Source organism: Phaenicophaeus curvirostris, chromosome 5 (genome assembly GCF_032191515.1).
Source record: "Phaenicophaeus curvirostris isolate KB17595 chromosome 5, BPBGC_Pcur_1.0, whole genome shotgun sequence".
In the NCBI taxonomy this organism is placed as follows: domain Eukaryota; kingdom Metazoa; phylum Chordata; class Aves; order Cuculiformes; family Cuculidae; genus Phaenicophaeus; species Phaenicophaeus curvirostris.
The window spans coordinates 61,625,264-61,651,100 of NC_091396.1; the positions used below are offsets into that span (position 1 = coordinate 61,625,264).

The window sequence follows — 25,837 nt, forward strand, 5'->3', positions numbered from 1 at the left end:
AGTACCCAATACGAGTGTTACTAAAATACAGGAAAACTGCTTCTGTCGTTCTAAAGCAAATTAAGATACAGAAAACAAGGCACACAGTTGATCAGCCAAATACATACAGGTACAGTGCACTTTTCTTATTGGTGAAAGAATATCAGTTAGCTACATCTATCAATTAGTTATGTTATGATTAGCCATCCTTCAGGAAACTGGAAAGGACACTTCACTATTTAAATTAAACCGAATAAAATAAGTCATCTTTTCAAATGACTTGCTGAACTCATCTACCTTTCCTTATTTAAAATATCAAACGCTTGTGCTAAAAAAGAATCTTTATTTACAATATATACGATCATTACAGCAGATGTTCTGAAGAGAAGTTATTGCAATGTGTCTTATCAAATCTAGGAACGGTTTTGATCCAAGAGACTTTGCTGAATAAGGTGAAGAAAATACTCTTTCCTGCATTTGCAAAACAGGCCCCTATTACCAACAGCTGTTTTAACACTTCAGCCCGTAACTTCCCCAGCTCAGTGGAATATGCAATATTTTTCTGAATATATAAGCATGCAGTACTATTCACTCATTTCTCACATCTACAGTTTCTGAAAAAATCTGCTAGTTAATAATCACCAGATAAACGGACCAAATATCTACTGATTCTCATACCTATAGTGTACACAAATAGATTACCTCTCCCATTAACCTCTTTACATTTATACTTACTTCCAGCTAACACTTACTGCCAACAAATCCCACTAATTTTGCCACATGCAAATCAATTTGAGTTTGAAATTTATTCGCAACATGGGAGTACATAATGAAGAACTACTAAAAATCAAATCACAAATATTCTCCATATCTCTTGGGGATACCTCTGTGCTAAAAACATTATTAGTGCCCGTTCTTTCCATTTCAGCTTGTCAGATATTCATCTCTGCAAAGGCACTGTTACGAACTACTTCATATGTAGAGTATTCTTACCGCTGTTATGTGAACAGGCAGAAAACCACGTGAGAACATCCTTAACTGGTGTGAAGTATCAGATGAGATTTTCACAGGCTCCACTGTCTGCTTCTCACAGTCCACATTTACTCTACAAAGTTTAAGGAATAAAGACGCTAAATATTTCACTCATAACCAAGAACTCCAGAGTTCATTTTTTTTTGCTTTCGTTTGCTTCCTAAAACAACCCTAAAGACAGTATTTCCTATTATGCTGCCACGTTTTCCTTCAATTTCTCTTGTTAAACTCCTCCTCCTTTCCTTTCTTTTACGCCCCCAAGTGCCATTCCTTTGATTTCGGTTCTAGCAATCCCCACATTGTCTCTAGTGTCAGAGATTGTTTATATCCATAGTTCCATACACCAACTGGGCTAGGACCTTAAAAAAAAAAAAAAACCAAAACAAAACCAGCCTATACTCGGAGTTCTCTTAAACAGCAAAACACTTCAACTGTAGAGAAATATTTAAGATAATCACGTTATTTCTAGTCCTGCAAAAACATTTTGCTTATACAAAGTCTACACATCTGGTTTTTTGAACCTAACAAATCCTCCTTGGTGATACTTCCAAGGAAATTCTCACCAAAGCCTCTAATCTCCATTCAGCAACTTAACAGTGCAAAGGAAAGCCATTTTCTTTATGCAATACAATTACCGTAGAGATTCCAGTTTTGCAACTCTTTCATCTTGCAGTTGGCTTTTAATATAATCTGAACAGTGAACATTGAACTTAAAAGGAATTTTCAGCTGTGACATCTTGACTGACAAGTACACTGCAGGAAGAATCTTAAAACCCTCCACTGGGTGACGACCGAACTCCACAAAAGCCCTGTTGAAAAAAACAAACCCCAATAAAAATCTTTCATGAAAACTCAATACCCAACATTAAACTCAAAGCCCTGATTTCTTCTCCCTCTCTTTATCTTAGCAGGCCAGCCAACAGTAAAAAGCAGGGTCTTCACCAGCTTTGCCTACTGCTCTTATGTACCCTAATGCTTTTAATTTTAAAGATAGCTATAAGAAAACACTCTCACAAGCACACCTCAGATTTACTGAGCTTACTGAAGACAAATAGAAGGGCTACATGAAAACATATGTGAACTTAAATAAATAAATAGAAATTGGAAAAGGCATAAGAGGGCTGCAGAGAAGAGCAACCAAGCTGGTGAAAGGGCTGGAGAACAAGTCTCACGAGGAGTGGCTGAGAGAGCTGGGGTTGTTCAGCCTTGAGAAGAGGAGGCTGAGGGGAGACCTCATTGCCCTCTACAACTACCTGAAAGGAGGTTGTAGAGAGGAAGGAGCTGGCCTCTTCTCCCAAGTGACAGGACAAGAGGGAATGGCCTCAAGCTCCGCCAAGGGAGTTTCAGGCTGGGTATTAGAAAAAAATTTTTCACGGAAAGTGCTACTGGGCACTGCCACAGGCTGCCCATGGAGGTGGTTGAGTCACCATCCCTGGAGGTGTTTAAAAGACGGGTGGATGAGGTGCTCAGGGGCATGGTTTAGTGTTTGATAGGAATGGTTGGACTCGATGATCCAGTGGGTCCTTTGCAACCTGGTGATTCTATGATCCTATGAATTCAGCTTTGAGCAGCTGCAGTCCAGTTAGCCAAAACAGCCAGTCACATGTGTTTTGTGGAAAGCCATTTAACTGTACAAATGAGCTAAACTCAATATGCAAGTCAAAAATAAATACAGACAGACTGGATGCAGTTAAGGTCCTCTGTTAAGACATTAGAGACAAGCTGAAAGCAGTCTCTAACAAAGCTAGTTTACCCAAAGTTATTCCAAGAAATGTGCATCGAGCTTCAAACCCACTTTTCTTACTCTACCCAACACATTAAAAATAAATTACTGATTTCAAAGAGATGAGAAGAAACAAACACATTTTGTCAGTACACCACCGACAAAGAAATAAACTGATTATTAGATTCATGACTGAGAACATGAGAACACCAGGATATCTAAAGTATTTCATACTTACTTAGATCCCTCATAGGCAATAGATTTTACACGCCCACACTGTCTAAACACTGACTGCAACTGTTTATGGTATAGAAATCCATAGGGAGGAATATGCTTCAGCTGTTAAGAGAAAGAAATTAAATATGGATATATTCAATTGTTTTAATGCATTACTAAGTTTACCTAGTTAGCTTCCTATTCCATGTTAGTGGCAATACTGATAGACAATCTAAACTCCAATAAATTCACAAAATGCTGAATACTACATTCAAAAATCTCAGCAGACAACAAAAATCAGTTTTGTTGCTAACACTGCCCTCCTGCCTCAAACCAGTAGACATTTTCTTTCTGTAACTATAAATAAAGCAGCTTAATTTGTAATTGTATTCCTCTGAAAGTTTTTCCTAGAAGCTGTCCAATATCCTCTCTTTTCACTTATAATAGGAAAGTACTGGATTGTTATGGTTCTTTGCTATCACTGGGCACTACATCCTAGGCAGTGTGCACAGCCTGGGAAACAGGAGAAGCTACAGCCCTGCACGTCCTGGCAGAACTATTGTGTACTGAATTATTGAGGTATGGTGGCAGAGCCTGCACAACTGTTAAGCACTTACAGATGAATACGTGCTTCTTATGGACAAAAGAAAAACTTTCTGGTCCTTCCTGTGTGGAGGAGTAGGTGAAATGTAAGGTGCTTATATATGGAGCAGATCATGAGACAATTCAGCTCTTGCAGGTCAGAACAGGAGAAGAGGTCAGTAAGGGTAACACCGAGGTGGGAATTGTTTGCGACTCTTGGATCTGCTCACATAGCAACTGCTCATGTATCAACAGAGCATCAGTCCGGATGAAGCAGACAACCTTCTGGCAATCTGCAGAGGTCTCCAGGTCACAGACTCTGCATCTTGAAGGAAAGTCAATAAGCTCCCTGATAACCAGCTAGAAGAGGAGGAGACAAGTGCCTAGATTTCTCAAGGGTCTTGAAAATAATCGCTCAACAACAACCGTGTGCCAAACAGGATTCTTTCCTTTAGATCTGCCATTAACAAACAACATAGTACTAGTTATGGAAGTCATTTTCAACAACAGCCTATGCCAGAGCACCAGGGAAAGAGAAGAACTCAAGAGCCTGAGGAGAATGAGCAAGACAAGTGGCAGAATATACATCCTGAAGTCTAGGACAGCAGTTTGGCTTACACAGCGAAGTGGTAGGTGGTACCCCGTGAGAAGCTCCAAACCCAAGCAGATGAAAGCCTAAACAACAGGGTCCAAATTCACTGTCAATCCTGCCTTGACCTTACCACCAGAAGAGATGACTGCTTGAGGTCTCTTCCAAATTGAATTATTAAATGATTTCATTACTCTTCTCAGGTTTTAACCCTGAAATCACCTCAAATTGTGAAATTATGGGAGCTGCAATACCTTTTCAAAGGCATTCTGCTGCGAATAACATCCTAGAATATACAATTGCATCATGTTTAGTGGACCTTATAAACTGTATATACTTAAGTATAGTGGATTGTGACTTTCACATGTATGACCAAGGCAGCAGGAGAGATGGTCACGAATTCTGTAAGCTAAATTAGCTTGAAAACTAACTCTACAAAGCTAGAGAATCATTTTCTTCTACTTTAATACCTGGCTTATTTGGGAGGCAGACAAGATCCCACATAAGAAAAGGGCATATGCAGTCAAAAGCAAAGCAAAACTGCAGCAGCACTAATTTACATCAATTTAAGGCTGTAGTTTCACAACTATTCATATGTCACTGCCGTCAAATATCCATTTCTCTACCTTTTTCTTAGTCAATCGCTTAGCATAACAGTTCTCTGATTTTGTATTAAAGCAAGACCTCCTAAGTTTCAAGTTTGTCTAGACTCTGAACTACTTTTCAGGGGCTATACCGCTGTTTGTAACAACTAAAGAGAAGACTGATCTTATATAGTAAAGAACAGATCATTTTTAGAAAATCTTCACATGCCTTAAGTTACAGGACTAAGATCAGCTGCTCATCAAAAACACAGTCTAGGTTACACGGCAGAAACTGACTTAAGACAAGATAATTTAGAGAGACCAGAGAGTGGGAGGAATAACAACTTTTTATATCTCTGGCACATGTCATTGGAACATCATACAGCTATAAGAACAGTCTTGCAAACTGAGAGCTCGAGGAACTGGCAGCACTTGTGCCCACAAGGAAAACCATTTACACTGATGAAGTCACAGCAGCAGCTAATTCTCTCCTGAAGATAACAAGCAGTTGATATAGGAACAGATCAAGAGTGACACAGCTCTAAGGAGCTATTTCCTTTTAATGTAACAGTTTAATCATAATCAGTGTTGCTTTGGCAGGACTAATCTTGTCTTTTTTCCACAAGATGGAATACCCCATCCCCAGAGGTGTTCAAGGCCTGCCTGAGTGAGGTTTTCAGCAACCTGATCCAGTGGAAGGTGTCCTTGCCTATGGCAGAGGATTTGGAACTGGATGATCTTTAACAGCCTTTCCAATCCAGACTGTTCTATGAGAAGACGGAGTCTAGTCTGTCAAAAAGGAATTTATTTTTTGTTTCAATTATCCTGAAACTGTATGTTAAGAAACTTCAAAAACAAACAAATGCGTTTGTGCACACAACTTCTCCTTCAGTATAGAACTAGCCTCTCTTCTTGGGCAAGCAGTAAATCACAAAAAAAACCCCAAAAACCAAAACCTTTGCCAATAAGCTTTTATCAGTTTCTCCCCTGCTTTTTAACCTATTTTCTCTTGTGTCTGTTCTCTGAGGCTTGCTGGCTTCTAAGTTTGTTTTCTTTAACTGTAAGTCATAGTTATTTTACAGTGTTAGCACGTAGTTCAGATACACCAAACATTCTCTTAGTTTAGACTGCGCAGCATTTTGCAAAATAAATAGTCATCTCACACTTGCATTATTCAACTATATAAAAAGCATTTCTAAAATGAGACAATAAAAAGAAAGTAGAGTGCAATACCTAAGTAACCTTAAAGCCACAAGCATGTATGCTATGCATTATCAAGTAGGAGATCTCAAACACTCCCTAAAAAGCACCCTTGATAGTCCTGTTCTATTTTTCTCATCTTTTACTAGTTTTACTAAAGCTGTTTGCCTGTGCAAGTCTATCAATCAAGTGCATTGAGGCAGTTCTCAGTAGGAATTCTAAAACTGCTCACCTACACAACATTAGTTATACTGGAAGAGAGAGTTGGGAGAGAAGACAACCTACCAAGTGACGATCAGATTAGGTTATTATTTCTGTCCTTGCCCAACACAAAAAAACCCTGAAAACATTGCCCAAACAGTACACATTTTTATCACTTGATTCTTTATTGTCATCCACCTTTTTAACATACCATTACAGTGGTTTCTGGATCTTTGCCAGCAAGCTGTTTCACAGCATCTTCCTCACATTTTCCAAGAGTAAAATAGTTCGGATAAAAAGCACCAGCTATTACAACCTGAAATCAGTAAGTATTTTGTAAAACACAATATATTATATTCAGTTTCTTGAAAAGAGATACACTAGCAACAGACACTGACAGGTCTTCATATAAAGATTTTCGTGTCTTTCCAAAAATTACTAGACTGTCATTCTGGATTAAACATTAACACATGCAAATCATTAAAACTGTATTGGAACAATTTTACAACATTGTGATATTTTTTAGGCAGACTTGCTCTAGAAAAACTATAAATTCACATAAAATAGCGACTTGTTCAGTCCTAATGTTACATCTCACAGAATACAACAACTCAGTTCTGAGAAGTTCACTGCTTACACAGTGAAATCAATTGCCAATGAAACAATAAGTCTGTGAAAATAAAATCACTACAAATCAGTCCAAATAAGACAAGAAATTTAACTGGAAATTTGACAAAGTTAGAACAGCTGAAAAACATCTCATTTCCACCCCTCTCCCTAGTAAGTACCCAAGTCAGTGGTGGTCCAAATAGAGTACTCAAAACAAGTGAAAACAATTTCCAAAATCGTTAGTTCTTAGCCCTCCAACACAAGAGTATTTCCATGACTTCAAAGATTAGTCTGCATATGCAATCTAATTCATTTCAGTATTACTTGGTTTTATTTTGATGAAATGTCAGAATTGAAGGGATAGTCACATGGAAAACTTAGTGTGAATGCTGAACCATTTTTGAAACACAAGTGTAATAGTAGTTCATCAGTACTAGCAGATAAAAATCCAATTACCAAATTTTGTAAATATCGAAGACTCAATAAAGCATTACCTGTAAAATGAAGCGTTGTTCGTAGGCACGCTCCTGACCCACAGCAGATGACTGATCATTAACAAACATGTTAAATGCTCTGACTCGCATTTTCAAGTTGTTAAATAATTCTTCCACCTGAAATTTAAACTCCAGGTTACATATTAACACAGACAAAAACCATCAACAAATTAAAATAAAATCCATTAGTAAAAGTCTAAAGAAGCAGGCTAACTCCCTTTCTTTTTTAGGTGATGCTAGTATGCATTTCATCTACTTAGTATGTTTACCTCAGAAAGTAATTTCAGTACTATAACTCAAGCAGTTTTCTTGACATCTCCTTATGAAGTAGAATTTCCTTAGTCACAAAGCTTATTAAGCATGTATGATACAGAGGAAAGTTAGAAGAAGTAATAAAAACTTTTTACAAGATTGCCATGCCCTGCCAATTACAGTTATTCAGGAGTTATACTTATTTCCCTTCTCAACATACCACATTAAGCTTGAAACCCGTTGCTTATGCAGAGTTTTTATTATGTGCTGCAGTAATGTGACCAACAAACCCTCTTAAGCTTCCAAGCCCAGTCCTCATTACAGAAAAGCATTTGCTTATTATTACCCTAACTATAAGGCAAAAGTTATGTAACAACAGACAGCAGTCACACTATGACCAGCTTATCTGAGGGACCTACAGAATTAGCAAATAATACTGGGAAGCCTCGTAAAAAAAATGTTACAAGTATGTTAAACGGTTAATAATTTAACACCAGTTTGTGGCTGAAAATTATTACTATTTAATATTTGAGAAGTCTGGCTTCGAAATTTATTCTAATAAAACAAAAATTGTTTTCATCTGGAAGCTAGCAGTCAACCAAGATAATACTGGATACGCCACTTCTCCAGGCTTCACCAAGAACCATCTCACCACAGCGCCAATTGTAGCAGTTAACTACTGAATGAGTACATCCCTCCCAGGCATGGGTATCTGGCCTTCTTATCATAAGTTACCATATAAATTATTATACGAAGTCCATTCTTCACAAGAATGCACACTGGGCTTTTCTAACTTTACAACCATTTTCCCCACATCTTTCCTTTCTTTGAAACTGTATATAAATGGGCTCTCTGCAACCACTTGACAGAAAAGCGAGGAGCACAGGAGGAAATGCTGCCCAAATGTTTGCTCACTATGACCATAGTTACTAAAGCTTCCTTCTAATCTGTCTTAAGCTGTATTTGGAGTCCCAATATTCTCCAACAACTTTAAGTAGCATCACCTCTCCTACCCCAAATAAACAAAACCTAAAAATTCAGTTTATTTCAATAAAATACAAATGTATATAATTTGATAGATATATAACAACACAGTAGGCTTATCCAAGGATCTTAACGCTTGTAGAAAATAAGGCAAGTTAACTCCTGCTTATAAAAAATAACTATTTCTTCTTACCTCTCTAATTCTCTTACTATCAATATAATTTCTTCGACACCACTCAAGTTCTTCCTGGAAAAGATAGTGGGGCACGTAAATGCAAAACTTGTTAAAAATTTGTTTCTTCTACTGCTAGTAACCTTTCTCTCATTCTTCTGTGTAAACAAAAATAACAGTTATATATAGCAATGGAAGAATTTGCTCCGATTTCACACCTTTCTGCACATCCATATCAATCAAGCATCATGATGTGTACGAAAATGTAAGACAATCACACATTTGACTAAAACTATACTCTGGCTACCGACAGAGCAGCTGCGGGTCGCATAAATGTTTCAAACAGACCCACAAGTCAAACTCCTCCGTATTGCGACTACAGAATATAAGATGAAACGTCACTTCCAAAAAAACCCTCCTTTATCCGGATTCGTAACTAATCAGATTCTGGTCATCTTAGTTACTCACTGTAACCCTGTGTATGTTACGCACTGCTATTCATAAAGTATGTTATGCGCTCAAAGAAGCAGAGAAATAACAAAAGTTTTATTTTATACATATAAAAGAAAGTCTTGAGACAGTTATTGTGTGTATACTACTGCTTTTTGTGACAGATGCACATAAAGATCTTCCATCTTTAAGGGTTTTGGTTTTTTTTTTTTGAAGGTGGGGGAGATTTGTGCGTTTATTTTTAAAAAAATAAAGACAGACTTTTACATGTATTAAAAATATTTCTTTCAACTACAGCTCAATCTCGCTTTTCAGCTTGCATTTCAAACCCTCTGGCCACTGCTGATCCATTTGTGAAAGGCACTATACGTAGGCTATTGCCAAATGCTCAGCACTGGATTTCAAGACTCAGGTTCACTCAAAGCCTATGCTTATATTTACACATAAGAACTGGAACTATTACAAAGCAGAATTACTAGGACAAATTCATTACAAAGAAAATAAAATACTGCAGCAATGACATCACTAACCTCAAACAGAAAAGAAGAAAGTTTAACTAACCTCAGAGTATATCTGCCTCTTGTTTTGTCTGCAGGCCCGCCATGCCTAAGAAAGAAGTAATTCAGGTACAAATTGTAGTGCTTTATTAATAATTTTTACAATTATTAATATGACATTTAAAACTATTAAGTTTTTTCCATATCTGTGCTAAAAATAATTTTTTAACACCAACCTTAAAACACTGAAATGCCTGTGGGCTAACACAGACTACAAATATTTAAGCACGAAAGAGTGTAAGGAAATCTGAATCAGAGTCATTTATGCTGAACACAACCACATCAGATCAACTGTTTCAACATCCCACATAGCAAGGCCACCTTACATCAGGATCTTGTCTATAAAACTTTGCATAACATTGATTGATCTCATGGCTGAACCTGCTCTGAGCAGGAGACTCAACTATAGAACTTTCCAGTCTTAAGTGTTTAATGATTCTAGTTTAATATGATGCTTGCCTCGTTCCTTCCTAACCAGATGTAAGTATTTCTCACTCTTATGAACAGCCTTACGCTATTTTGTTGAGAGGGGCAAAAGCTCAGTTTCCTCCTTTGCTCAGATGTCAGCACACGAAGTGGCATGGCTGCAAAATAGAATTCTAAGAATGCGTCACTGGAGGGCTTGAAGTGCGGCGTCGTTATAAATGTTGCACCACAAGACACTAAAGAACAAAAATTGCTGTAGGAAGACAACTACTCTGCATTCAAGTCATCTTAGATATTATGCTAGGCAATACTGGTTCTACAGTGCCTAAACTCCTTTTCAGTCTATTGGATGAACGTAGCACCTCAAACTTGCTATCAGGTCCTGCAACTAAACTGCAAACATATCGAAGTCGCTAGATTTCTTGACACAGCTTAGAGATTCAGGATCTCAGTGCATTCCAAAAGCAGATCGAGCATGTTATGTTCCAGGACTTTAAACGAGTAAGTCATGATTTGTTTTGGGAGACCTACAATAGCCACCTGGTAACAGGGCAGCACACAATGGTCCATCCTCCTGGTTTTCTGAGAGAAGATGGACTGACTATTAAAGCACATGCAAACACTCAAGTGCAACAACTCAGATGCTTTGATTTGATGCTGTAATAAAGCAGGTTATTTCAGAACCTTCCTTTTCTCCTCGCTTTTTGCTCACAAAAGTGAGCAAACTGATTGATTCAGATACAGCTCGTATGTGGATGCCTCCCAGAAAACAGGGCTGGAAGAGAAATTAACATAGACAGAACAGCAATGAAAATTATTTCATTACAAGGCAGTGAATCTATGACAGATGCTTACAGAAACCATTTCTTCTAGTTTGACAGCAAGACATCTCATAGTACAATTTTCCAGCTTCGTGTGGGCCCAGACTATTAACACAGTTGAAGAACCAGACTGCATTTCCTACCTTGAATGAGGTTACCTGATGTACTGATTTTAAATAATGCTCTTGATACCCACCACTTCCATACCCAAGGCTTACAATATGTCAGAAAAACAAACTCCACTTATTTGACATTAGTTTGTTTTTTTTAAAAACTCTTTCTTAAATCATAGCACTTAAACCAGCCTGATCAGCCTTCACTTCCCTGCATTATTTTCATTCTACTACCAAAGGTTTTGTCATTTTCTAATTCACTGAAAACTTTTCATAAGGAAAGGTTTAAAAAAGACATGCTAATGATTCACTGAACTTCAAGCCTAACCTGAAGAAATCTATTCTGAACCAGCGAGGGGTTGAAAACAAGTTACTTCCCTGTCCTCTTCTGACATTCAGGTATTCAAAACAAAGCTTTCACATGACTTACACATAAGATAACTTACAGAAATCCATCTAAATATACTGTACAATACACTGGTTTATACAAACATCACCTTCAGATTAATAGGACGCAAGTGAAATACAGCAAACAACAGGATAAAGGGAATTTAGGCTTGAGTCTCAGGATTAGTGGGCATGTGTGGCCTATTGTGCCCACGTCTGGCCAGCTTCCACCTGTAAAGGTCGGTCAAATGATTGATCTCTGCCTCGACATTTTCTCACCAGGTGCTGAACCTCAGAACGTGACTGTAATTGAAGATGCAGGAACATTTTGAAAATTACTGAAGTCAGTACAAACTAGCAAGGAATATTTTGTGCCTACCTACTCATCAGGAAAGTTCTGCACCTGTCTTCAAGACTCCCTGCTCCCTACCATTGTGAAAGATCCATGAAGCAAGGAGAAAAACACAGGAAAATTAATGACAGGACCCCAACAGAGCACGCGCGATGAACAGTTCAACCAAAATTCAAGGTGATGACAACTACCGGCCTTCATCGGGAGACCCCAGGTCAACTGCCGCCACCAGGAGCACATGCACAAGGAAAGAAGACCTGCAGACACTCCTCTCTTGGCATGTGTGGCCTGTTAGGTGGAGACTGGCACATCTTCACAGGCAAAGGTAGGTCCAAGGGTATTGACTGGCTTAAGAGAGAGCTCTGGAGCAGCTGAATTCTGAACATCTTCCCCACCATGAGATCACATCAATTGAAGACAGAAGCAGTGGAACGCCTTCTGGACTAGGACCCCCAGAGACGCCAGATGTCTTTGGACCCATGGTGGTAGCTATAAACCCCTTCTCTTCCCTTTTCTCCCCAGCTCTTTCTTTGTTCTCTCTTTTTCTATCGCAAGTCGCTTTACGGGCACAATTCATAAAGTTCCAGTTCGGAGTGAAATTTAACTCCCTTGACTTGGTGAATTATTGCTTTTTTCTTTTGCACTCTGAAATCCTAAATGAAGCGAACCATCACGCAGCCATTTATGAGTGGACCATGACACCACCAAAGTGAAAAAAGGCCAACATACACAAAATGGAATAAATTATATCTGCAGCTGAAGATTTTAGAATCTCCAGGAGGTTACAGAACGTGTTAGATAATCCATAACAAAGTGTCAGACCATGAACAGTGAGATACTCTTAGTTGGTCTTTCCATGCCCTACAGGCTCCACTTCAAACTGTGGGGATCGACCTCTGTCCATGGTACTGAGCCAGCCAACAGCCAAGCCTAAGAAAAATCATGCTTGGAGAGAATAAAATATTACGAAGTTGAAGATACAAAGCCACAAAAGGATAATCAAACCCATTCTGTACTAGAATTTAGTAGTCCAAACAATGCAGAGAAAAAGAGGCAACCTGCTACCAACTGTAACATAACTTGTTAGCTAGCAGAATGAAGCAAGTCCACACCACAGAAGCCCAGTGTGACTTGCCTCAATCAGCATTTGCAACAACAAAATGTTGCAATGTAAAGGTGTTCTTATAGAGCTGAAAAGGGACACACAACCAGATAATAGTCATATAGACAAAAACAAGACACTTCTGCAGAACACAGTATGATCAAAGACTTTCCCAAACCACTGAAGGCTGTATGTTCTTGGTATCTGTAAACTGGAAGATGTAAGTCAGCAGGAAATACAAATTTCTTGCTGCTCATGACAGGGCTTTTATTGTTCCTTCTCAAAAGGCTCAAAGACAATTTTGAAAGGAGTATTGAAGCAGCACAGATGCAGACAAAAATCTTAAGACAGAGGAAGCACCAAGTAAGTACACTGCAGTTCAGAAGATTTCAATCCCATAACAAGATTTGCAACAGCTGCAGTGGGATCCTCAGCAGCACACAGAGCAGATATGCTACGTAAGAAACTTGCTCGGCACCTTCAGTTCCAGAAACACCATTCTACTTACCAATTTGCCACCACTTGTTCTATTGGAAGCAATGAGACAACAATTCTATAGTAGCTGCAATGACACAGGTTAACTTTCTTCGACTGGAAAGACTGCTTCCCCAATGTAAAACAGGTCCTTTACTGAAAGGATCACAGGAGCTCAAGAAAACCCAAGTGTGCAGTTCCTATCTTGTTCAAAATCGGCTCCTACTTCTAGCAGTGTGTTCTCACTCTTTCTCCACTCTTCATGCTGTTTCCATCTACTTAGTAGAACAAATACCTCAAAAGCCATACGAGACCAAGAAGTAGGGAATACACCCAGAAACTGAGCCTTGTAACACATTTTTACCCATTTCTGGCCAACTAACTTTGATGCAAACTTGTGCAGCTCCTTCACAGTGCTAAAAATCAACTCATCAGAACTAGTAGCGTTATACTTACAAAAAGTATCACTAAGCAGCTAGGAGTAATGTGAAGCTTTTAACAACTTTCAGGGGAAAAATGTTGCTCTGATCCTACAAAGGTGAGGATCTCTGCCTTGGTCTATCAGAGTTCACTGCAACATAAGGTGGAAAAAAGACTTACCTTAAATGCGTTCACAATTGCAATACAGTCACTCTTACTATTATCAGCAAAAACCAGTTTGTTCCTGGAATTGTAAACAAAAAAACAATCAACAGTTCTTTTTCAAATACTGAATGTACTATACAGCTCAGAAGGCTACACTACTAACACTTCAAAGACTTTAATAAACAAGGTCAATACATTTATTATAACTATTTTTTCTTATTCACTTCTCCTTGCTGAAGGTAAACTGTGTAAGCAGGGGAGCAAGGATGATTTTTTTTTATTATTATTTAAAAAACCCCAAACATTTTAATAAATACCACCACATGTTCATAACAGGAAGGCAAAGATTAAGAAACAGGTATTGTACTCACAATCAGGTATAGTACTTAGAAAAGGATGAGTTAGTTCTGTGATACTAATTAGTTCACGCAGATTTCATTATCTCAGCTGCCCTGGTAAAGCTTCTTTTTGCACTGTGTGGCACTTCAACAGAAAATTAGACTCACAACATAGAATCATATAATAGTTTGGGTTGGAAGAGACCTTGAAGTCCACTCAGTTCCAATACCCCTGTCATGGGCAAGGACATGTCCCACTGAATCAGGCTGCTCCAAGCCTCATCCAACCTCACCTTGAACACCTCCACGGATGAGACAGCCACAGCTTCCCTGGACAACCTGTGCCAGTGCCTCATCACTCCAATCACTGAGAAATTCCTCCTTATGCCTAGACTACATCTGCCCCTCTCCAGTTTACACCGAATGACCCTAGTCCTATCACCACAAGCCTTCGTAAACAGTCCCTCCCCAGCTTTCTTGTAGGCCCTCTTCAGGTACTGTAAGGTTGCTATTAGACCTCCTCAGTGCCTTCTATTGAACATGAAAAATTATACTTAGCAGTCAAATTAGTCCTCTGCCCCCAAACGTAGTCTGGAAGTTGTAAAACATCAAAAATAATACCTGTATCTGTCAGTAAGATGTCCAAAAGGTACTGCAAAAAAATTCTTCACAGACAGAGTTGCAGCTAAAACAAAAACAAATCAAAATTAAAACCTGCACATGACTTGTTTTTACAGAAACATTCTTCCATGTTCTTCTTTCAGTTACCTATAATAAGACTTTCTTCTAAGCACCCGAAGACATGACCAAGCACTATCAGTTTTCCAAGATGTAGGTCCAGTGGCAAATGAGCCAATACCTTTCCTAAGAAAGTCACCTCGCCATCGTATTGATTTTCTTCTGTTTGCACACAAGTTGCAAGTGCTCCCAGCTAGAAAAAAAAAATTTGCTCACTTATAAAAGTAGACAAAGTGAATGTAAAACCAGTTTGTAAGAAAACAAGACAAGAAGAAAGCATCTCAAAGCAACAACAATTAGTAAGAAAACTGTTTAATGCAATGAATGTTAAACCCCATATCAACTTCATAACTGAAAAGCAAATCACCAACACCCTTGCACAGGTCAGAAGGGGATTTTCGCACTGGCCCCTGCACATCATAAAGTGTAAGAGCGCAATTAATGGAAAAAAAAAAATCACTTAAGAGTTCAAGCTATCTTACCTTCCTTTCTGTTCTAACCACAGATGCTAGTCCACGAATGGCACAACTACCCTCCAATGAAATTATAATCCCCTTTTAATGTAGTACCTGCAGAAACTGTGCTGAGAAGAGATTCGAGACACATTTCCTATTTCAGGTTCCAGTTAGGCTATTTCTACCTTAAATACCAAGAAAAACATTTCTACAGCACATTTTTATTACCTCGATTTTAAAAGTATTAAAAAAATGCCTACCTCTTTCAGATGAAGTATGCTACGTTCAATGTTGCCTAGGCTGGGTGGAGAAAGAGCTGTTGCCAGCAATGCTTTTGGTTCACCCATACCAAACCTTTTTAGTTTTAAGATTGTGCTTCCCAATAGACAACACTAAAGGGAAAACAATAATATTGTCATTTACCCCATGAGAAGTGTGAGGAAATGTTTTCTATGAAACATAAGTAAACCTTGAAACTAATTTTGTATAACTAAGGATAATTTTCTTTACAAAAGACTGTTTATTTCTAATCCGCATCCATTTGACTGTTAAATCTTATTTCCTTCTACAAAGGAAACTATTTGGAAGAGTCTCTGTTCAGTGTTATATTTATTAGTAACTACTCAAATCGTACACTGTCTTCACAAAAAGTAAAGGAAAACTTGGTTTTGTTGTTTCTGATGTTTGGCAATGAAGGAATCACTAGGTTGGAAAAGACCTCCAGGATCATCAAGTCAAACTATTCCTATCAACCACTAAACCATGCCCCTCAGCACCTCATCCACCCATCCTTTAAACACCTCCAGGGACAGTGACTCAACCACCTCCATGGGCAGCCTCTGCCAGTGCCCAATAGCCCTTTCTGTGAAAAATTTTTTTCTAATACCCAGCCTGAAACTCCCCTGGTGGAGATTAAGGCCATTCCCTCTTGTCCTGTCCTCTGTCGCTTGGGAGAAGAGGCCAGCTCCCTCCTCTCCACAACCTCCTTTCAGGTAGTCGTAGGGAGCAATAAGATCTCCCCTCAGCCTCCTCTTCTCAAGGCTAAAGAACCCCAGTTCCCTCAGCCGCTCCTCGTAAGACTTGTTCTCCAGCCCTCTCCAGCAACCTCTCCTACCCTTCCTATCCCACCTGATGAGTTTATATCCCACCATAGCAGCACTCCCCCTATACGAGTCGTCCCACCACGTTTCCGTGATGGCAACTACATCGTAGTCTCCTTGCCCTACAATAGCTTCCAATTCCTCCTTTTTATTGCCCACACCGTGTGCACTTGTGTAAATGCACTTCAGCTGGGCTGTTACTCGCTCAGCTCAGAGACGCACGAGATGCAGACCTTGCAATGTCTAACTATATTCTCTTAATCAGCACAGCATACAGAAGTCAAATTAAGACTTCTCGCTTTCAAGATGACTTTACAGCTCTTTGGTTCCCAAACTAAGAACAAAAACAGGATATTTTGTTTTGTCTATTTCACACTCACACTCTCATTCCCAGGCAGGTTTTTCTAGCCTGGCTTTCTCACACACTCAAGATTCTTCTTCAGAGCACCCGTTCTTTTTATCATGTTTATGCTGATATGCTCGGTACCAGCTTCATGCTTTATCTTAGTCCCAATTTATCTTCCACATACTTAAGTACTTGTCACTCCCACACTGCTGTGATGACGTACATAAGAAACCCCAAAAAAATCAACTAGATGTTCCCCAAAATTCTTACCGCTATCTCAGGCACTAATGTTTCTGGAATAAACTGTGTCCAGAAGTCCTTGTGCACAAGCCTGTAACAATATCCTTTGGAAACACGTCCAGCACGACCTTTACATAAAAGAATAAATCACCAATTTGTCAACTGCCACCAAACACGTAACTACCCTCAAATCAGCATCCATCTTTCTCAGTTGAAAAAAAATGATGAATCCTGTGCTAAAATACACTTCCTCAAAACCAGAAAAAGGCAAGTGCTGTCAAATCTGAATTTAATATAAATGTATCAATGCAAGTTTTAGCATGCTCTGAAAATGAACATTCTAAACGCAGAGTAAATAAGCTTTGTATTTTTATTACTTTATAGAGTGAGCACACTCTGATCTCCTATGTTATTCTATCGCTGGCAAAGATATTCTACACAAAGAACTTAACAGCAGAACATCTATAACTATTACTTACAGAAAACAGATTCAGGAAGACTATCTTCACAAGTCCAAACACCACTCACTTCACTAAAGGTTACTCCACTCAGTGGGACACTCCACTGCAGAATTAGGCCATGCTTTTAAGTCATGCGCATAACAAATTTCAAGTCTGATATACAAGATACTGGTCATATACTGGATAGATGTCATAAGCTACACTGACCCAGACCAGTGAAAATAAAGCTGTAGTTGTGTAGTCTTCACAATATTTATGTTTAAATCTATGTTTATATCTATTTATATCTGAAGGTGTCACTGTTTATTTAGTACTGTATTTGAAACTTGAAGGTATTGATAGTTAAGAGCATCAATTTACTAGAAGAGCTATGAAAGTTGATTTAACCTTATACTACAAACACTGGTGTACACTAGAGATATTTCAATTGATTTAAGCATGACAGACAGACAGGAAAGTCTATTAACTACTTGTGAGTTGCAGGAGTAAAACAAAGACCTAGCAGCACCTATGTCCTCTTTAAAAATGGCCCACGATAAAAACTACTATTAAACAACAAAGTATCCCATAAATTTTATCATCCATGAATTTTAGTATTTTTCAAAAAAATACAAAATATTGCTCTGAAAGTACACTTGAACAAAACAAAACATTCAGGCATAGTTGTTTTATCACATTTTAATACCATGAATTATGGAACTGTGCTTTTGAACAAAGTATTCATGGCAAAAACAATTTGTGCTTTTAAATAAAACTAAAAGTGACATGGAAGTCTCAGGGAAGGTTAGCTTCTAAAATTCCTTTCCACTACCTATTGTCATCTTACCTCGTCTTTGTTTACAGTTGTTTTTAGATGCCCAACAAAGCCTCAAGCTTTGGTAATTAGTTTCCTCATCACAAATCCAAGTTTTAGTTAAGCAGAAGTCTATCACTGCAATTAAGGGAAAAAACTAGTATTAATATGAAACTGTTTATGCAATTTATGCATGGCAGCAGAAAAAAACCTGCTCAATTTTGCATCATCAGTAAATTTTCGATTATTTGAAAACTGATAAAGAGAACACTAGGTTTCTAAACCACAAGACCCAGGATATTTCTGAATACTAACAGCTGCAAATGTTTTAATATAAATATAATAAAAAGTTAGTGCAGATGACAACCATTAAAAGGCAATAATATCAGTATTTGATTAATCTGATGCAATTATTTCAAAATATAGTCAGAACGTGAAGAGCAAGCTTAAGGTACTTGTGACTTGATGTCTGATTCTGCTTGTTTCTGCATTTAAAATTATTCCCTCCCTCCCCCCAGTAAAGATTAAAATCAACACTCAACTCAGTAGCTCTACTATTTTTTCATATATTCAGATTTAAAACTCTTCCCTGTTGTGAGAGAGAGTTCAACAACTGTTGAAATTCAAATCCAACAGCAATGCTTTGTAGACGTGACATAATGGAGATTTAGGCTAGAACAGGCAAGGAAAACACATTACTTACCATACTTAACATCAGGAACTGTTATCGAGCTCTCAGCTATGTCTGTACATAGAATAACCTAAGTTTGGAACAAAAAATTAGCAACATATGCATGAAAGGCAATTTATGCACATCAATCTTTCAACGTGGAAAAACAACTCGCTATGAAAAAATATAAAGTAATGACAACCTAGTATTTTTGCTCTGCAGCAATGCAACACAAGACACCTTGTGTTTTCTTCTCCTAGGATCAGAAAAACATAATGAAGTAGTATATTATTTGGCAATACAGACGAAAAAGGAAAATATTTCCTTACACCTTTGTCATAACAAAACATCACACTATTAGTGGTAATGAAGAAAAGCAAGACACTAGCCAAAACGAGGGGTATAGAGCAGGCAAGAGACTCCCATCCTGGGGGATTACTTTGGTATGCAGTGCCACCAGCAGCGTACTACTGACATGCACCTGCAAGAATCAACATGCACAAACTATTCTGGACAGTAAAAACAGTGCCACACAATAATTTAAGGGTAACCTCCTGTTATTGCTCTTCTCTTGAGATCTAAACATAAGTTAAAGCAACAGCCTGGTAATAAAGGCAACCAGTTTACATCTTGTGAAAAACAAATCCACTTGCTCTGCCCTCACACAATGGTTGTGTTGGCACAGCTAATATTAATTAATTAATTAATATACATCGTTATTTGTTATTACTACTCTAGCAAAAGGTTTCACATGCTTAATGAAAAAGTAATCATTCAATAATATTTACTTTTCTGTAGCCAGGAAATGTAGATGAAAGTACGTTGTTTTGTTCCGCTGATACCATACTTGAGTGAAGCAGGCACACTTGCCACCTAAAGAAAATATATTAGTGAAATATTTAGTGCTGCAAGAATATAAAAATGAATTACCCCTCTGTGTTGTAACTCAGAGCTGAAGGGTTCACATTCAAGTTCAATTCAACTGAAACAAGTTAGTCTAACTTACCTTTTGTCACGCATACTTGAAAGATATGAGAGCATGGATCTTATTTCACCCAAACCTAAGGAAAAAGTCATCAAGAGTCTGGAATTCAGGGGTTTTTTTTGTAATCAGCAACAATTCTAAATCCCATTCTCACGTCTACTTAAACTCTTTACTGGCTTTTATTATTGTAACAGTTCCCTTTCATCAAATAATAAAGATAAAGTGAATTTTAATTTTTACTACAGGAATCTAAATTAAATCCAAGGGAAAAACTACAGACTGTATGCAGACAAGAAAACTCTCTAGAAAAACGCTAGGAACTTTATACAGTATTTAATAACTAACTTCAAAAGATGAACAATTGAATTTCTGTGGGTCTACTGTAGAATTAATTTTATTACTGTAACTTCATTTCCAAAATATACTGTCTTAGTTTTTTAATCGATGTTCTTCTAATTATTGTCATATTTAAACAGGTATGCAAGACAAACACCCAAACAGACCAACAAGCATCTAATAAGTCCTTAGAAGAAGCACCGGAACAAAGTTTGTTAAACGACAAATAAGAAAAAAGAAAATAAAGACACATGCTCACCTGGTAAAAATACTAGCACACTTCCACACTCAGGTGCAGCACTGAAGTGTGTTTTCTCCCTAGTAAGAATACACTTTTATCACTACAAGATGCTTTATTTTGAAAGAACAAGTAGAAATGCACATTTTTTTGTAAATTTTATTACTTAAACTTCCTGAAAAAGTTATACTCAAAACGCCACATACAACTATGCTTTCTGAAAGACACAGGGTATGAAAACTGGTAATGACTGAGGTTTAGCTTTGTCTTCAAAAAGTAGGTCAAACCAGAAACACTTATTTACCAATGAAATTAATCAAAATTAGGTTACCAAAGATCTTAAAATGGAATAGGACTATACTACTGCAGAATTCCATGCAAATTTATTCAAGTATATATAATACTCCTGTATTTTAAAACCAGCACTAGATACCTTTAACAAAAGCCTAGCAGATAAGAAAACTAACCGTTATCAAGAACTGCAGGCCATGATGTTAAAGATGCCTCCCTTTAAGTTTATCTGCTACAAGAAGCTAAAAATCACCTTAACATAACATTTTTGTTAGTGAATTCATGATACAAAATTCTTCAATGGATATTAAAAGTTTCTACTATCAAACTATATAACAAATAGGAAGTACAATTTTCAGTGGAAGCTTAATTATAATGGATGCTTGTAACAGCCCTTTTAGTGTTTGAAAAGACATGTTTACTTACACAAGGTAACTTAGTAAAAGGTAGTTTAATTTGGCTATTCTAAACTACAGTAGAACAGCTTAACTGAAAAGCTCAAACCAAATCACCACAACAAAAGCTTAGAAGTCACTATGTATTGTGAAAATGGTAGTGCCAAATTTATTGTATTTATGTACCTCTGTCAACACTTATACTTGAGTGGTTTACTTGACCACTGCTCAGGTGCACTTAACTAATGCTTTCTTAAAATTTCAACATTTACATAACACTAACTTTGAAAATGAAAAAGCTTACAGAACAAAATTATTTCTTCAGCAGACATTTATACGTCATTAGTATACATGGAAACAAACCCCATTCCTAAAGTAAATACAGGGCCAGTGTTAGACTAAAGATGCAGAAGCAACTTCAGTACATTTTCAGATACTAAAGATCAGTTTACAAAACAGTAAGGCAAATTAATATTTACTTATTTCAACAGAGAGTAAGGCACTGGTTAAACAGCCAGCGAAAATTAATGCCTGGTTCGAATTCTTTCTTTGTGACTTGACAGTTTTCTAGTTTTATTCTTCATATAAACATATGAACAATGTTCAGTTCTGGTCTGCAGCAAACAAAATGGTTTCCATGACACAGCTGGCTCAAATGGTCACAACTCCAGGGCATGAAGTGCATTTCAAGAACACGGGGCATTCAGCAAGACCTACAAGCAGTCCTAGTATGACTAACCTGAGTAGAAATTACATGAATTTGTAAAATAAAAGTAGAAATGTATAGAAAATTGAATTACCACTAGTAACTGTAATGCACGGGCTGCTGCTGTTCCTCAATTAGTGTCACATTTCCCTAAAGAACCACCGATTCCAGATCTTGAAACGTATCTTACCTATTGCCCTTCATCTCCTGCTCATCAAATGATCGAATCAAAGACACTGCTACTTTATACATTTCCCTTTCTATACCTGGTTCCTGAATTCTTTGAGAAGGAATCTGCATGAAGAAGAAACGTTGTGTTACAGTGTGCCCTAAGAGGCTAAAAGACTGTAGATCATGTATGTATGTCAACTGGTCAAGTGCTTTTTCATTAAAACCAACACATCACAGAAGCTGCACAAACAAGCAACTTAATCTGTAACACTCCTTACCTTCCAAACAGTTGTTTTTCTTCAAGCACCCTACCATTCTAGTATTGTACTAAACAAATACACGTGGTATTTACCCTAAAGATAAGTGCTAGCCTACACTCCATCCCCTAACACTTCGGGGACATAGTCCTCCCCCCTCCAAGAAGGGCTTAGCATGTAGGACTAAGCACAATCCATAGGAATAGCACCATAAGGAGGAGGAGAATCTGTACAAGGCAGGCACTGGCCTTCTCACAGGTCTGTAATGCATGTCTTTACCTGATTGCCAAATAAATAACATACCTCTTTCATTTAACGGATCTCGTGGTTTAGGTCACATTCTATCGAAGAACTATGGTTCTGTCACACACAGTATGAACAAGATCAGTCGTGCCTATACCATTTTCAAGCATTCTGTCACAAGCTCTAAGCTTTACTATTTAAGAGCAAATCATTAAGTCTTGAGAACAAAGATAATAATGTTTCAGTTCTAAAATGAAAATGCTCAATGAACTAGCAATACCCTACATTCTTCCTCCACAGGTTGCATGTGTATGCTTTAAGAAATCACCTGTTTTCTCACCAGCTAACAAACATCAACTTTCACATTCATGCTCAGCCAGGTATTTCTCCTAGCCTATTGGCTGCCTTCATCTGCTGTTTGACATACAACAGTAGTATTTCAGCATTCAAGTACATCTTTATTTAGGCTTAGACTTCTCTTTCTTAAAGCACTGTAACTGAAGTGACAGCGAAAAGAGAGCATTTTTGCTTTAAGCATAACACTTTTTAAGAACTGGACTGCATGGGAACAAAAACACAGCAGCCAGCAGGAACTGGTAAATACATGAAGATAAATACTAATAAAAGATAAGACGCAACTGTAGCCAGGGAGATCTAACAATGATAAAAAGATAAGGAAAAAGCCTCTCCTGGAAACAAATTGAAAAAGGAAGCTGAATGGCCAAGAGTACTTAAAGGTTTCTACACACAAACCTAAGATATTCCAGGTTTTCCCATAAATGAAGCAAAAGTTTGTTACCAGTTATCCAAATTTTACAGGGCTTTGATTTTCAACAAGCACAAAACTAGGATTACACATTTATTCCAAGTCACTAATCATATAAGCAAAAGTTTGAATGTATTGCACGGGTACTGGTAAAACTACAATTCACCTAATGTGTCCTTCAATTGTCTGATATGACACACAAAAAAAGCCCCAAATACATAGACCAGTTACTTTGGTCTAAAGAAAATAGCTATATTCCAATGCAATGCTGCTGAATGAAAGTCAAACATGACCTTAAGATGAATCGGGAAGCGTTACTCTCGAAGTGTGATGCATTAGTGACACTGTACAAAACTTCCTCTAGCTTCAAGGTCTCGTCAAAGTTTTCAGTCAGCATACTTGTCAGCCCTTGAAGTAAAAACTCTTGAAGCCAACAGGTACTCAGTATGTGATGGTGTGAAAGCTCTACTAACAGTACATCTGCAATTCTGACCAGGCTTTAAGGGGATCAGCTGAAACTTGAACAGATGCTAATTATGACTACCTTAATGACAAGAAGAACAAAGATACTATCTTGTAAAAGCAGACCAGCGAAGACTTACCTTATCAAAGTGAAATGAAAGCCAGAAAGAGGTATTACTGCTACTTATAAACCTATCCAAAAGCAAATAAGAAAGCAGGAAGGAAAAACAGTGGGGTTTTAAGCTAAAAAAAAAATCCTCAGTGATGCCACAGTCTCCCAAGGTGTTCTTGGAAGCAGTACAAAGCAGAAGCTTGCTCCTTTCCCAGCTATAGCACTGGGACTGCATATCCACATCAAGTTCGTGGTTCAATGCCAAGACTGTTTTAACCTGATCCAAAAACCTTTGCCTGCCACTGTACACATTTGACCTAGTGGAAATGTTTCACTGAATTAGCTATTAAAATAAAGTTATAGTTATTTTTCTGCCAGTTCCCTTTCTGAAGCAGCCCATGGTAGAATCACAAAAGCACCACTGCTAACACCAATTTGTCAACGATGATTTAGATCAGCTTTTGCTATTGCAATCAAGTCCTCAGCTTACCAACCCCTAGTTTCTGCAGAAAGACTGCTTTCTGAAAAGCCTGAGAAAATGATCCTACTTTGTTCTGGTAGACAACGAACTGGAGGATCAAAAAGAGCCATCTAGAAGAACCTGGCAATACTCTTTCCATTTCTCTAATCCCCATGACTCAACCATCCAGGAAGATTTAAGCGTAAAACTCTTTCAGCTCCAGAACTACTTAATTGAATTTTACACCCCCTATAGTAAAGCCTTCCCAAAGAAGGTTGATTAGACCATGAGAAAACATAGCCAACAACCCAGCAGTTTTGGTAAGGCATATTTTTTTTCCAACACATGTTATAAGCTAAGGAATTTGTTTTTTCTAGGCTGCCTCAAAGTAAGATTTATGAGTTTAGATTATACCGTCTTAAGTAACTGTCCGATTTGTCCTTTCAATTTTGTTATCAATTGTACCTTCAGTATTCTTTAACATGACAAGGCTGCCGCATCACTCCTAATAAAAGGTAACAATATGACAAACACCAAGTCCAAAGGCCCAGTCAGAGCTGACTGAAATAATAAAACGCAACTGGAATAGCTTTTGACAGCAGTTCACTACCTTTCCTCTGGACTCCAACTTCAGTTCTAGAGTATGAAGGAGTTTTTCCTTTACAATTCAAAAATGGGACATGCTTTTTTGCCTTGGGTAAGAGGTAGAGACATGGTAGACTTCACAGATCTGCCAGAGACTAACATCCAGACCTCTGGTTGTCTACATTTTTAAAACTGGGTCCCAGAATTGACTAATTATTGAAGAACAATGTGTTTACAAAGGCTATTAAGCCAAAAAAACCCACAAACGAAAAAAACCAACTACTTCTTATAAATCTACATTCAACAATTCATCAGTAGCACCTACAAATGATCCAGTGTCTGGGCAAGGGTGATCCAGGGCTACACTGAAGAGCGTTTCTCCCTTCCCTCAATTTTTATTCCTTCCTACAAATGAAGTGATTCAAGTGGCAAGATTTATCTTTGATTCAACTAGATGTCTATCTAGTCACACAGCAAAGGGTTTGCTGCAAAGAGGCACATAGGAGAAAAAAAAAATGACTGGCATTTCTATTGATCTTCCAAATCACAACTGACATCAGCGATTCCCAAATTATCCAGTCAGAACCGCTCAAAGAAAATTTTCATTTTCAAGCATAGGGTTAAAACATTATCGCATACAGAAATGAGTGACATATTCAAGCCAAGAACTCTGTAGGATGTGTAAAAGAACTCTACATTTCTACAGTAACATTCAACTACTTTAGGTTTCCTGAAAAGGCACAAAGGTCTCACAGCAAACAAGACAGTTAAAGGAATAAACTGATTCCAATCCAGGGAAATGAGT

At 37.8% G+C, this 25,837-nt stretch overlaps 1 protein-coding gene across 1 annotated transcript in view; it reads right to left on the reverse strand.

Annotated features, from left to right (window-relative positions):
- Positions 1 to 25,837, reverse strand: part of TDRD9 (tudor domain containing 9) — a 54,557-nt gene that overhangs the window by 15,924 nt on the left and 12,796 nt on the right. Inside the window, exons 7-24 of the mRNA XM_069857034.1 lie at positions 22,167 to 22,270; positions 20,606 to 20,646; positions 20,032 to 20,086; positions 19,814 to 19,898; positions 19,059 to 19,116; positions 18,389 to 18,493; positions 17,132 to 17,229; positions 15,676 to 15,807; positions 14,991 to 15,153; positions 14,844 to 14,907; positions 13,900 to 13,963; positions 9,629 to 9,673; positions 8,639 to 8,692; positions 7,210 to 7,326; positions 6,318 to 6,422; positions 2,973 to 3,073; positions 1,647 to 1,820; positions 973 to 1,084 (exon numbers count right to left, since the gene is read on the reverse strand). Of these exons, the coding sequence (XP_069713135.1) occupies positions 973 to 1,084; positions 1,647 to 1,820; positions 2,973 to 3,073; positions 6,318 to 6,422; positions 7,210 to 7,326; positions 8,639 to 8,692; positions 9,629 to 9,673; positions 13,900 to 13,963; positions 14,844 to 14,907; positions 14,991 to 15,153; positions 15,676 to 15,807; positions 17,132 to 17,229; positions 18,389 to 18,493; positions 19,059 to 19,116; positions 19,814 to 19,898; positions 20,032 to 20,086; positions 20,606 to 20,646; positions 22,167 to 22,270 (1,677 nt within the window). The remainder of the gene's footprint in view (positions 1 to 972; positions 1,085 to 1,646; positions 1,821 to 2,972; positions 3,074 to 6,317; positions 6,423 to 7,209; positions 7,327 to 8,638; positions 8,693 to 9,628; positions 9,674 to 13,899; positions 13,964 to 14,843; positions 14,908 to 14,990; positions 15,154 to 15,675; positions 15,808 to 17,131; positions 17,230 to 18,388; positions 18,494 to 19,058; positions 19,117 to 19,813; positions 19,899 to 20,031; positions 20,087 to 20,605; positions 20,647 to 22,166; positions 22,271 to 25,837) is intronic.